General features: G+C 34.3%; 1 protein-coding gene across 1 annotated transcript; it reads right to left on the bottom strand.

Annotated features, from left to right (window-relative positions):
• Positions 1-2,390: 2,390 nt before the first annotated feature.
• Positions 2,391-14,396, bottom strand: LOC110097967 (metacaspase-1). Its single transcript, XM_020824647.2, has 5 exons — positions 13,814-14,396; positions 11,738-12,068; positions 10,450-10,570; positions 3,498-3,692; positions 2,391-2,743 (listed from the first exon to the last, which is right to left on the bottom strand). The coding sequence occupies exons 1-5, from the start codon at positions 14,268-14,270 to the stop codon at positions 2,684-2,686; spliced, it is 1,164 nt and encodes a 387-aa protein (XP_020680306.1). The 5' UTR covers positions 14,271-14,396; the 3' UTR covers positions 2,391-2,683.
• Positions 14,397-15,199: the final 803 nt, after the last annotated feature.

The following is a 15,199-nucleotide window of genomic DNA, read 5'->3' as shown; positions in this document are numbered from 1 at the left end:
TTCGCTTCAAGTTGAGGGGACTTTTCTATCCGCCACATTCAAGCCCTGATGCATTCCTCCACTTCGAACCAACCAACTTGAATTCTGCTGATAATAATCACCATCTATCTGATATTCAACCATTCACTCGCCACACTGAACAAGATTTTTAAGAGCATCTAAAACGTGTTTACTCTTATTAATAACTGACGCCCAAAAGTCACCAAATCCCCTCACTACTGGAATATTGGCCCACTAACATACTTACACTCCTATATATTCTAGCTTTTAAATCTACTCGAAGCCAAACCTTTTAGATCATAAGAGTTGACCTCCATTTTTAAAACTTCAAGTTTACCTTCAAACTCCCCTCTTCTGATGAGTCTTATCAATAAGAAGAATATCGTATCAACAAAAAGCATACCAACCCAACAGGCTCGGCGCCGCGCCCGGGTACATCCCCTCTGCATTCTCAGTGAAGAACATCCATGCAACTTAAAGCAAAAAGAGAATGGACTTAAGTTGATCCTGATGTAATTCCAACCGAAGATAGAGAAAATACTTCGGTCACAAACCACCTTGTGTTTTGAGCACAATAACTAGCTCCTGCATACATATCTTTAATGATTGTGAATATAACATTTATTAACTTCCTTTTCCTTTTCTCAAGAATTTCCATAGCACTTCTCTTGAAACTTGCAATCCACATGCTTTTCTCTAAATCAATAAATATTCATATGTAGACTGCCTCCTTATACTCTTATATTTCTCCATCCAAAAAGTGTGGCACACCCTTCTCAATATATGTATGAACACTTCCATATAGACTACCCGCATGAATCCAAATTGATTTGAAGAAACATTATATCACGCCCCGCACCTCACGCTCCATAACACGCTCCCAATAAGTTTTAAAGTATGACACGGAAAAACCTAATCAGCCAGAGATTAACATTATTCCTCATAATTCGCACACTCTGTTGCATGCACCTATTCTTAAAAATAAGAATAACCACACCATTCTACACTAATCTGGCATCTTTTAGTCTTATCCAAAACAGTATTAAAATTTTAGTATTAGCCAAGAAATTCCTCACTTTAAAGCGATTTCCCATCATCTCAATTGGAATTATCATTCACGATCTAACCAACTTTTCATACTCATTTTCTTTTTTTTAAAGTGCCTCGCATCTTCAGACTAAGACGCCGAATTTTAAAAACAAAAATCTTTATTTTAGTTTAGGGTGGCTAAATTCACTAAATCAATCGATTTTCACTTTCTTCGATTAAAAAAAAATCTACACCAAAAAAAGAATGTTGATTCCGAGACCACCCATAGCAGGCCGGCAGGAACCCCTTTTTGGTGAGTGGGGCAATGACACCAACTAAAAAATTAAAATACTTTTTATATAAACACAACACTAGCGGCGGCCCGCCCCCGCCCCGCCGGCCCGGGGGGCCGGGCCTCCCAGCCCCCCCCCCCCCCCCCCCCCCCCCCCCCCCCCCCACCCCCCCCCCCCCCCCCCCCCCCCCGCCCCCCCCCCCCCCCCCCCCCCCCCCCCCCGCCCCCCCCCCACCCCCACCCCCCCCCCCCCCCCCCCCCACCCAAAAAAGAAAAAAAAAAAAAAAACCTATTTATATGAAGGGTTATTATATGATTATTTAGGTAATTTGCCATCCTCCATCTATTTTTTAGTATTTATTACAAGAATTTTTAGGCAATTGCCCTTCCCCCCCCCCCCCCCCCCCCCCCAAACCAAAAGTTTTAAAATAAATAATTGTCCCCAACATAATTAAACACATTTTGTAGATGTCTTATTATTAGAGAACAATGAACCAAATACAAAGAGAAATTGTAAAGAGAATTTATCATTTTATTTATTAATTTGAATTCCAAAAATATCCTTACAACCAAAATTTGTTCCGAGGGCGCTGACCTTTGACTCCGCAACCTGACCGTGCTGGTCGAATCCCACCGGTTACTTATAAGTTTGCCACGTAACTCTCTTGGGAATCATCTCAAGCATTTATTCTCCAAAAAATTTCAGCATGTCATTTGATTCTTATATTAGATGAGAACTAGAGTATCCAAATCCAACTTATATAATACTAAATCAACCAACTTGTGTTTGTTCGATGATCCATCAATTCAACTAAATTATTTTTTTAGTTCAAACAAAAACAAATAATGCAAACCCTTGTCAACTATTAAATCTTCCTACGACCAAAATCATGCTAAAACCCAACAATCATGCCTTAGTGCCAAGAAGTATTTTTTTCTTTAGGAGAGTTGAGTGCCGAAGTAGAAATTTAATGTAGGCATAAACTGATCTCAAAATCTTGACAAAAATTTTGATCAACTAAACTGATTGAACACCATAACCAAGAAGTACTTTAAAAAAGAGAAGCTCTAACTAAAATGATGAATAATTTACTTTTCCTTTGATCATCAGCAGAAGCATTCATGAAAGCCATCAGGCGTTGATTAAATAAAAGGTAAGAACATTCTACCCCAACTCTACCCATATCCTGTGATGCGAATTTCATAAATAGTTCAAGCAAACATGTGTACCAGCATAATATCACTCAAAAACTGAAATTCTAAAATAGCATCGATAACCTTTTTGCTGATGGGGGTAGTATTTTGCAGTGAGCAAGCATATATGTAAATAATAATGACAGCCACAACAATGAATTACTTCTTTTAAAGGAGAAAAGGCTTCCGATAAATGTCGAAGATTTCAGAAGCTGACAGCTGAGGTTCCTGAAAAATGAAAGAGATTTTTATCAGCCAGTCTTTTGTGTTATGCAAACAAACCTCGAATCAGTATTTTGCACATCAGTAATTTGGTACTTCATCTAGTATGAATGATAATGGAGGGTTCACAAAACAAACAAAAATATTCATCAGAAAAGGCTGTTGATTCTGCTAATGATGAAAGCAAAGAAGATGATTATGGTCATAATCATCTGCGGATAATGGCATCACATCATAAAATATGATGAAGAAAACATCCAAAAAGAAAAAAGAGAAGACAAAGAAAACAGGTATAATAGAGATTTTACTTGCGTGCAACTGTGAAAGCAATGCATGGAGATTACGGTTTCGTTTGGGAAAGCTTTCTTACTGTTTTATGAAGCATTTTTTAGTATAAAATTTTTTGAATTTGAAAATTTTTACTAGAAAACTGCTTCAAAAAATACTAGAAAAGCTATCTCAAACAAAGCCTACATGACCTTAGGATCTTAGTCCACAATAATTCATCATCAAATAGCATTCACAACTCTATATCAAGAAACAGAAACTCACTTTGGTGGTTCAATGCATCAGTAAAACATCCTTGGATGATCTAATCAACAAAACATTAAATGCTAACTGAACCTAATATAAATTTTTTTAAAAAAATATTGCAAACTTCAGCGATATGTTTTGCCAAAGTTTGGAAGAATTATCTTCTCAAGAATTTTTTGATAGGAGTGTTCAGGCATTTTTTGTGTAGTTTAAGGAAATAAGATACCTGTTTGATTCCATAACTGAGCACTCTTTTCAAAAAAGAGGCTACTGGACCGCTGAACCCGACAAAAGCATCTGCCCCACGAATGACAGAGCGCATGTTACTGAGCAAGCGACCATATGTTGTTCCTGGATCAGTTTCGACAGCATAAATTAAACTGTATATCATGGCACCAGTTATGGCAGAGCCCGATAGAGTCTGTAGAGGTAAATGACCTTCGTCAGTTGATGATTAAAAAAAAAGTCTGCATACAATGATTTTGAGTGCCACAAATTAGTGAGTTCAATTAGCAAAAATAATGATGCTGTCTAGTCACAAGTAGGATTTAGCAAATCCTGCAAATCAGGATTTATTAAATTCTGAAATTTGTTTCGCATGGTAGGGGTTAAATTCAATTAAATCCTAAGAAGCTATTTGGCAACTTATTTCAGAATTTAAGGATTTAAATGATTGTGATGTTTTATTATATTAACTAATCATATGCAAATCTTAGATTATTTAAATCATAATTAGCATAAGATAACATCTAAGTTAATCATTACTTTATAATTTGCTAAGTTAATTAAACAACAATTTCTATATAATCAAATTAAATAAAAATAATATCAATTTACTTAAGTTAATATAATTTTAATTTGCGAATATTAACCAAAAACTTGATTTAATTTTATAAATTAATGTATGTATACCTAAATTATTTGATTAAATATTAATAGTTTTAACTAGTATTTTTTTATCAATTTTAATTACACAGCTTAAATTATAATTAGCATACCATAGTATTTCAATTAATCATTAATTAATAATTTATAACATTAATTGAATATAGGAAATTTTATTTAATCAAGTTAAAATAAATAATATTAATTACTTTAAATAATTATCTTTTAAATTAATTAATATCAATTATAAAAAATAATTTCAAAATTTTATTTAACTAAATTAACTGAAACCCACATATTTCTCCTCCCCCTTTCCGTGCCTGCCTAAAACCAATGAAGCAAAAGCAAAGAAGCAACGATGGGAGCTCTCAAAGAAGAAGAAGCGAAGAAGTGGTGACGGGAGCTCCTATACCAATTAAACCCTCAACGATAAAAAAAGAAGCAAGGAATCCTCAATGAAAAAGAAGGGAAGATGTTCCAATGGGAGCTCACTGGCGAAGGCAAAGATGTGCGCATATGTGTTCTTCTAAATCTTGTAAATCCAACGAACTACAAGATTTACTAAATACAGGATTTAGAGCAAAATGGATGAAAAATGGGATTGAAAAAAAATGTAGGCTTTATTTTGAGATTGGTTGGGAGGATCCTGGATAAAGATATTCTTCTTGTTGATAAGATTAGAGAGGGAGTTGAAAGAAAATTTGAATTATGGAAGTCAAACTTAGAGTCTAAAGGTTTTTGTTTGAGTATATCTAAAACTGAATATAGGCAGTATATATAATTTTAGTAGTGATAGATTTAGTGGGTGATTGTGACTTTGGGAGATCAAATCATTAAAAAAAGTACTAGTTTTAGATATCTCGGGTCTATTGTTCAAAATAATGGTGAAATAGAGATGGGGATATTATTAGTAGAATTAAAGTTGGATGGTTAAAGTGGAGTAATGCATCGGGACTATTGTGATAGAAAAATACCACTCAAACTTAAGGGAAAATTCTATAAGATGGTGGTGAGACCTGCAATGCTTTATGGCGTAGAATATTGACCATTTAAAGAGAAACAAAAAATTAAGTTAAGTGTTGTTAGAGACAGAATGCAAAATGGTTACATACGTGAAAAGGTTGGAGTAGCTTCAGTGATAGATAAGTTTAGACAGAGTCGCCTTATATGGTTTGGTCACATAAAAAGACAGCTTTTCGATGGCCCGATTAGGAGAGTGGACGTATTAGACTATGCCTACATTAAGAAAGGTAGATGTAGAGTTATAGACCTAAAAAGACTTGAGTAGAAAGTATTTGAAATGACATTTTTTTATTAGATTTAAATAAGAATTTGATTTTTAATAGGACACAATGGAGAAAAAGGATTCATGTAGCTAATCTCATGTAGTGGGATAAATACTTAAATGTTATTGTTGCTGGATAACTCGAACGTAAATCCTGCTACCAAATAGGCCCTTAATGGTAAGTTAATGGTAAGTTGGAAGGGTGAAGTGAGCAATTGTTATGCTAAAGAAAGAGTGATGATAGGGCAAGAAAATATATCAAAGAAATTATTATTGTTCAAAAGATAGAAACAATAATGACAAGGAGAGCTAGGTTAATCATGAATAATAAAGCAAAGATGACCAAACAAAGCTAACAGGATTAACACTTATTGGAAAATTAGTCAACTTAGAATCAAAACTAAATACAACTCCAAACAGACATGATGACCAATAAGGGTTCAAATAAGCTTCAACGTAAGGTTCATTAGTTGGCCTTCTCCATCTGTTCATATTTCTTTTTCTCTCAAGAGCTCACAAGCTTTGTGCTAGAAACTAGGGTTAAGAGTCCACATTAAAATAGTATTTCAAACTTGATAGAGTTTCCTCGCTGCTTTATTCCTCAAGAATGGGAAATCTAAGGGTATCGTCAAAATTTGTTAATTCATTATCAACGAAGGAGGTAGGTTCTTAAGCTTATATTTAAAGGGGTCCAGTTCACAATTCCAAAGCTAAAATATGAATCATAGTTGAGCATCACACAGCATAATCAAGGCCAAATCTATGAAAGCATTGCTTTTGGACATTATGCTGCAGCAAATAAACTTTAATTAAATTAAGACTTTGATCTTATCTTGTAGTATTTAGGAATGCTTTATGCATTCAGATTTTTATTTATGATATTTAAATTATCTTATATATTTTTTATCTCATGGACCTTTCTTTATTAGATTTGATGATAATTTGACTCTTAAATGGACATGATGGAGAAAAAGAATTCATGCAGTCAACCCCATATAGTGGAATAAAAGCTTGTTGTTGGACATTTCATATTTTTAGAGATATTTAGTCTGAGTCATTAGTTTGTTACTTGTTAGCAATTTATCACTCATACAATTATTAATATATGTAAGACAATTTTTCAGCATGATAAAATTCACATTGTAAATGCGAAAATTTGAAAATTTCTGTAAGGCAATCTCCATGTTCTCACATAAGACTTACTCATATCTTATTATTTTTTAATATTTTCAGCTTATCCATATTATTTGGTTCTTTCGTGATTGTCTTGCAACTAATTGATATCAAAGCTATAATTTTGGATCATTTATATGATCGATTCCTGTCATAAATCAAATTCATTTTATTTTTTACCTTTTTTGGGTTCCAATGAGCTTTTTTTTCTTATTTTTAAATTATTCCTGTGAATTTACAACCCACCATGACCCCTTGTTACCCCTCATGGCCCTCTTCTCTCTTATCCAACAACCTAACACAAATCCACCAAATCTCCACATAATTAGCCCTATTGAAATATAAACTACAATTTCGATTCCCAACAAAACCTACAACTTATCTCCTAAACCTCAAACTTGATTTCCTTCAACAAACCTGCAACAAATCTTAAAATTTTAAATATATGCTAATCCTATTCCAAACAAACTTCTCTAATGCAAAAAAAATAAACCAAACCAGCCGTACGTAAACTCAAATCAAACTCCAGATTATTTTCCCAGCAATGTGCAATAATGAATTGCTAATGTTCTATGAACTTTAAAATTATTGGTCACGAAAATAATAACATAATTTTTTTTTTCTTTTAAGTTTCACACGAGTTCTGCACTCATCTCAATGCCCTTTAATGGAAAACAAAGGCTTCTTATGTTAAGGAGAAATTTTTTTTTTAAAAAAAAGTGAAGGACGCTTGTCTTCTTAAGCTAAAGGGATTCAAATTTTCATCAAAGTTATAAATATAAATCAAGGTGTCGATTGTTACACCACTATGACTTGAGTTCGTTTTCCTTCCAAGATCACATCATCCTCAAGTCAATAGAATTATATTTCATAGTTCAATAATCACTAGTTGATGGAGAATTATGTCTATTTCCCGTATCATTTCGTTACTCTTTGGTATTACATAGCAAGAGAATTGATGAGGGCATCAATTATGGTGGTTAGTTAAGTCATTTTATGCATTTTTTATCTTATAGTCACTTCATTATTTGATGAGAGAGTTAATTCTCTATGATTATATTAATAATTTGATAGCAATTTATTAAAAATTTATTCGCAATTGTTGATCTTTTTGCATCTATAAATATATGTATTCAATGGCATTTAGGATGTAGTTATAGTATGAATAAAATTTAATTGTGGAATTGAAGATCCTTCTTCATCTATTCTAGAATTTTGATCCTTGATAAGGTGCATGAAGCATGATGCTAACTTATCAGATAACTATTTTTTAATATGTTCATCTTTTTTTCAATTCTTTATAATCTTTTCTATTTCTTTTATGATCATCCTGCAACAATTTTTTGTGTTTCACAATAAAATATGGCATATTTATCCACCTAGAACCAAGTTTCAACTTTTAGCTATAGAACCCAATACCCATACTTAACTTTCTACTCTAAAATCATGATACAAATTCTATTTAGATTCTACATAATGACCTGCCCTAATATTCTTCATAGTTTTGAGAGTTCTTCCATAATCTCATAAGCTAATGAAAAAACATCTATAATTTTTGTTCTGTGGTATAATATCATTCTTCTTTAACGTTATTTTGCTTTTAACATGCATGAAGATAAGTTTTTATTAGAATATAGGACTGTTCTTTAACACTTTTCGAATTAAAACTTAATCAGTCTGTAACATCATTGCTGAGACCACATGATTCTTCCCAATATGTGGTGCCTTCATAATTATCTATTAATCAATGTCAATATGATGAATTTTCTATTAACATATTTCAAATATATTAAGGATTGGTTTCTGATTGAAATAATCATGCCAATAAAGCATCTTCTCAAATTTGACTTCTAGATGCTTTTTTGTCAAATTATGGCCATTTGGTTATGACTTAAGTAGATAATTAAAACAAAGCTTAAGATAATCTAAAGATAGTTTGAGAGAATCAAATGGATTCCAAAAACTGCCACTTTGGTATAGTGGATTCCTTGAATGATTAAGATTAATTTTCATGATGCATTTCATAAATATTAAAACTGTTAGGTGAATTCTTAAAACTTTTGTGTTAGATATAAGACCAGTACTAAACATTCTATATTTTTGAATCCTTCCAATAGAGCCTCTCTTGTTTTTATGAATATGGTGAGAATTGTTATATTGGAATTCCGTATCAGTTAACTTAATTGAGTGGCAATAAATTAATTACACTTTATATTTGACCTATTCACCGTACTTTGCAATTTGAAGAAACTGGGAGGAAGCAACATATGATATCAGAAACAAAGGGATTTGATGCTTCAAAAGAACTTTGGTTTTACAAGGATAGGAAGAGTGTGTACCATATTCACCGGTTAATTTGTTTTGCTATAATGGCCAATCAAACAAGCACCAATTTTGAAAGGTCCCAAGTCCACGATCATGAATATCATTGTTATTAATATGGAGAGCTCCCAAAAATTAACTAATGCTTAGGCAAGAGAAAATGAAGTATTCTAGGGAAGTAACATCAAAATATAGCACATCATTAGTATGGGTACATATTTATTGATTTAGAAAAAGCAAATGATAAAGTTCCAAGAGAAGTGCTTGGAGAGTTCTTAAAAAGAAAGGAGTTAATAATGCTTATATTCAAATCATTAAAGATATGTGTGCAGGAGCTATTACTTGTGTTCAAACACAAGGTGGTTTGACTAAGTATTTCCCTATTTCGGTTGGGTTACATCTAGGATCAGCCTTAAGCCCATATCTTTTTGCTTTAGTCATGGATGTTCTCACTAGACATTTGCAAGAGGATGTACCTTGGTGTATGCTTTTTGCTGATGATATTCTTCTTGTTGATAATACTAGAGAGGGAGTTGAAGGTAAACTCGAATTATGGAGGTCAACCTTAGAGTCTAAAGGTTTTCGCTTGAGTAGATATAAAACGGAATATATGGAGTGTAATTTTAGCAGTAATAGTCCTAGTGAGGGGATTGTGACTTTGGGCGATCAAGTCATTAATAAGAGTACACGTTTTAGATATCTTGGATCTATTGTTCAGAGTGATGGTGAAATAGATGGGGATATTATCAACAGAATTCAAGTTGGATGGTTGAAGTGGAGAAATGCATCGGGCTTGTTATGTGATAGAAATGTACCCCTCAAACTTAAGGGAAAATTCTATAAGATGGTAGTGAGGCCTGCAATGCTTTATGGCGCCGAATGTTGGCCATTAAAAGAGAAGCATAATAAAAAGTTAAGTGTTACAGAGATGAGGATGCTTAGGTGGATGAGTGGCTTTACCCTTAGAGATAGGATAAGAAATGAGCATATACGTGAAAAGGTTAGAGTAGCTCCAGTAGAAGATAAGATTAGACAGAGTCGCCTTAGATGGTTTGGTCACATAAAAAGGCGGCCTTCCGACGACCCAGTTAAGAGAGTAGAGGTATTAGATTTGACTTATGTTAAGAAAGGTAGAGGCCGACCTAAAAAGACTTGGTTAGAAAATATTAGGAATGACCTTTCTTTATTAGATTTAAACGAGAATTTGACTTTTAATAGGACACAATGGAGAAAAAGGATTCATGTAGCGACCCCACGTAGTGGGATAAAGGCTTGATGTTGTTGTTGTTATTGTTGTTGTTGTTGTTGATTAGTATGGGTAGATACCATGGGCAAAATACCTATTTGTTACCTCATCATAAATACTTTACAACATTAAGAAGTACAATAAGTTTTTAAGTAAGCATTAGTGATAGTTTATTATAATGAATTCAACACTTAGATATCACTAGCAAGATCTATGTTGTGATTCACTGCATATTAATAATCACTAGCTATAGACTGATGATCTTACCTGAGTGTCTTGCGCTGATTGACTATCATCACAGCCACTTATACATATAGCCAACCCACCAGAAGTCCCTTTAAATGCACCTGATTTTGGGGTATGATCTTCCCATTGAAAGGAGCCCCCTCTGCAGAAGGAAAAAAAAGAACTTAGAAGACAATTATATCAACCATATACAGGAACAACTTACAGCACATAAATCCTGAATATCTAGATATAAAAAAAGAAAAAACAGAGCATTATGATATGTTGACATGTTATTCTCTCTTTACCCAAAGAAATTATTACTATATACCACCCTTCTAAACCATACAGGATTTGCCACCGCAAGACTTCTCGAAGTCCAAATTGAGGTATTCTTTTAGGATATGGAGCATGCTAATCCTGAAGATCTCAATTGCTCCTTATATACCCTCCGCTATGGTTCTTGGAGGATATAGGAGGCTCCACGGTGCATGCTAGAAGAAAGTTTGTTGTGTAAGTTAAACTATGTTTTGTGAGATTTTTGGCTACTTTCTTCATTTATCTTGTGCTTTTTCTTTGCTCCTGAGTGTAATTGGGATTTCCAAAATGTCAAAGGCAAGATATTCAAGATGAAGATCTTTTGAAGAATTAAAAACTGTAGTGCTTTGGTCCAGTAGGAACTTATGAAGACACTCGTGTGCCGACATGCCTAAGATCATGAGTGAACAAGGATGAAAAGACACTTTTTGTGATACATTTATACCTGACAGATGAGGTTTAAGTGTTAATGGAAACAACCAAGCTTCTGGCTCTAATAACTTTCTTAGAAGTAAAGACTACATATAGATATGTCGATTAAATCGCTTTTGAATAAGTTAATTCTAAGATTAGAGATTTGATGAATATTAATGAGATTGTTGATAATTGATGCAGACAATAATTTTACATTTTATGTATTATTATTTTTTGAACGTTATGGATTTTATTTTGTAGACCTATGATGAAAACTATTCATGATAATGCTGGGTTCAATGCTCTCAGGTTGGTTCACACCTTTTTTCCTACCACTTGTGTTGATCTTGTTCCCTTACTCCTTGGTGGCTAGTTGGGTAATTAATTTGATATGTTTTTCCTTATTGAGCTTGGCCAATTTCTTCCCTAAGGTTAGCGGCTGCTTGGGATTTTTTTCCTTGCTACCTGATTCGGTTTCCCCATGCTAACTGATTCGGTTTTCCCCTTGCCCCGTATTCCCGCGATTCCCTAGTCCCAAACCATACGAAATCCCTAATCAGAGTACTTCAACTTTCAAATTCCATTAACAAAAAGTTACCTGGACGTCCGGCAGAGATAGGGGAGGTCGAGGACCGTGCCGCTGTGGCAAGAATCAATGATGGCGTGGAGCTTGACGCCTGTACGGAGTGGGCGGACGAGAGTGGCGTTGAGCTCGTCATCGAGGATGACCCCTTTATCCTCGTAGTCAACAGGACAGAGAGTCTCTGCGTAGCCGTCGACCTCGTCACCTGATAGGTCGAGCTTCTGCGAGCCGTGGCCGGAGAAATGGAAGACGAGTGAGTCGCCAGGTTGGTTGCCGCACACGAGCCATCGCATCGCCGCTCGAATGTTCTCCTTCGTCGGTACCCTTTTCGGGTCTCGCTCCTCCTCTGCGTGGGGGCATGAACAATGGATTCAGATCGGCAACCATCACCGGTCGGAGGACTGAAAGGGAATCTAGGGTTTTGCATTTTAAAACAACAGGAAACATAGCCGGGAGTGCAAAGAAGGCGGGTGCGTTATACAAAATACGGACAACGGCTTTCAGTCCAATTTCAAAGCCTCCTGATTACAATCCCGTTAGGTAATTTCAAAAAATTAAATATATTCCCTCTAAATTTTATGAAATAATAACTTACTATTATCTTTATATATAACCAGTAAAACAACAATTATGAAATAAATGACCATTATTATTATTATTATTTTAAATTGAGAGTTACATCTAACTTTCATTACCAAATTAAAATTATAAAAATATCAAAATATTATAAATAGGAGCATGATGCATAGTCTAAAAAAAATTAAAAAAAGCAAATTAGCCAAACAAAATGATGCATTATATCAAAGTACCAAACTATTTGACGTATTTAAAATAAGTCAAACAATTTGGTGCGTTCTAAAGAACTAGTCAAATCATTTGGTGCATTAAATGATTTGGCTAGTTCTGGATGCACCAAATTATTTGATTCATTTTTTAGAATGTGCTAAATAATTTGACTAATTTGCTTCTTTTAAAAAATTTTAATATTTTGTTCGTATTCCTAATTTAAATTAACACCATACTCCTTTAAAAAACCCTAAAAATATTATATATAAAAAGATAAAATAATTATAACATAAAATATTAAAACAAACTTTTGAATAATAAGAAGAAATATACATAAAATCATAAAATAACATAGCTCAATATAACCCATAAAATTGGGATAAATAGGGGCAAAATTAATAAAACTGTCATTCAAAGTGATAAGGTGTAGTATCTATAAAAGCAATTTATTTTTGAAATGTGAAACAAATTGAACATCTTGTTTCAAAATTGGCATTAATTGAAGAAATTATTCCGTTCCACGTCCGGATGAGAAGAACTGTTTGGATATGTGAGTGTACACACTGTATATATATATATATATATATATATATATTGTATACAATGTATAACAAATCAATGTACACATAATATATGCACTCACAGTCCAAACAATTGTTCTGATCCGGATGCCTAACATAAAAACTTTTATTACGTCCGGTGTAAGGACGTAGAGGAACGTCCGGTTGGAGGCAAAATCCCATAAAAAAACTCGGTATTTGCTTGGTACAACTACGTATTATTTGATATTAACAAGAAATACCGCTCTTTGAAGACCAATACTGAGTTATACCGAGCTGTACCGAGAAATACCGAGTTGAACCGAGTTTTTCTAGGAAAAACTCGGTACAACTTTTGTATAACTCGGTATTTCTCGATTTAGCTCGGTATAACTCGGTATTGGGTCTTCAAATGATGGTATTCTTCGTTATTGTTTGGTATTGCTCGGTATTTGCTCGGTACAACTCGTTTTTTGGCGGAATTTGACCTCCGACCGGACGTTCCTCTGCATCCGGTCGGAGAACGTAATAATTGTTCCATAATAACTTCTTTACTAATTGAGAATTTGAGATTCATCATAGCGCTTCCAACAAACCCAAAGATAAATCCACCGAGATCAAAAGAAGGCAAATTGGGACAGCTTACAGCCAAAAAAATGAATAGCCAATTATTTATTTTTAAAGATCATTCTAACAAAAATTAAGTCAAAATATTCAAAACCAATTATTCTCATCCAATAAATTACGAGATAGTGCGTACTATTACCAGTAAGCATCAGGATGCTATCGTTAGGGAACTGGAACTTCTCACAGAGAAAGTATCTCATGCATTTCACATCATTAACGGTTCCCCTCAACTGATACGACTTAAAACTATAGCTCACGCCGACCAGCACCGCCCTCTTCTTCGCTCGATCAGTCGGAAAACTCGCCGGCCAGCTCATCGCAGACCGACCGCTGTCTTCATGTACCAATTGCCGGTAGTCAGACGACGAAGATCCGACTGATCCAGTCGACCCAAATCCTCCATTAGAGAACATGCCTCTCAGCCATCCCCTCGCGTGTCGAAGCAGGCCATGACGGGGACGGGCGGCGGAGTCATGAGAGCTCTGGAGGCTCGTCGTCGTATGACAAGCGTTGCAGTAGAGCGTGGAGGAGAGGGGAGGCACGAGGACGCGGTGGCCGCAAACGCCGCACGGCTCGATCCTGCTACGGCAAAACATTTGGTGGTTAATTTTTTCCTCCGGGCTATTTGGATGATTAGAGCAGTTGATTTGTGCAGGTTGGGTAGTGGAGAATCTGAGTATCTGCTGGAGTTCTTAATTACATGAATGGAATTGGAGGGATTTGATTTTGCTTTGGGTTCTTTTTGTTCTTGTGATGAGGTGGTGGAGTTTAGTGGGGGAGGGAATTGGATGCTCCTTCCAGGTTCGATTTTCTTGGCTTCTTTTTTGCTTTGGTAATGATTCGAATGGAAAGTAAAGAGAATAGCAGAATAGCAACGAGCTTTTTGGCTGCTATTTTCTTAATATTTTAATAATAATAATAATAGTTTTTAATCAATTTTGTTTGAATTAATTGATGCATCATTAAAAACTTATTCATGGTAAAAAAATGATGATCGACCATGATCTTGATATAATATTTGTTTTTTTTGTTTTTTTTGAAAATAAGATAGTTAATACTATTTTGATTTTAATCAATTTATAGTCAAATTAAATGTATCAGCAAGATAAGCCTAGCAATACAAAAAGAATCTCATTTGAGTCTAATTAAGTTAAAATCAATAACTTAAAATGTTATTAAAGTGGTTGGAGCATTAATTGAAGATCAAATGACTTTCAAATATTGCATACTTATCGCTAAATCGAGCATTTCAATGAGAGGAATTTAACGAACCTAACATCATTCAACTTTGAGGCCATTAAGCCACTTAGAGTGCTAAATAAAGGATATATGATCAAGATAAGTAATATGGACTATCCGATGGAATATTTTATGGCTAGCTAAATTTACCAATAACTAAATGAAGCTAACATCATATAATATGTGTATAATGAAGAACACTATCATATCAAAATATTTTCTCCCACTACAAAATTAATTTGATGTCACAATTGTAGTGTATCCTCTTCATCATACTATAGCTCCC

The sequence above is a fragment of the Dendrobium catenatum genome, unplaced genomic scaffold, assembly GCF_001605985.2.
Source record: "Dendrobium catenatum unplaced genomic scaffold, ASM160598v2 fragScaff_scaffold_455, whole genome shotgun sequence".
Classification (NCBI taxonomy): Eukaryota; Viridiplantae; Streptophyta; class Magnoliopsida; order Asparagales; family Orchidaceae; genus Dendrobium; species Dendrobium catenatum.
Note: the sequence above shows the minus strand (reverse complement) of the source record. Positions and strands in the feature narration are given on the sequence as shown.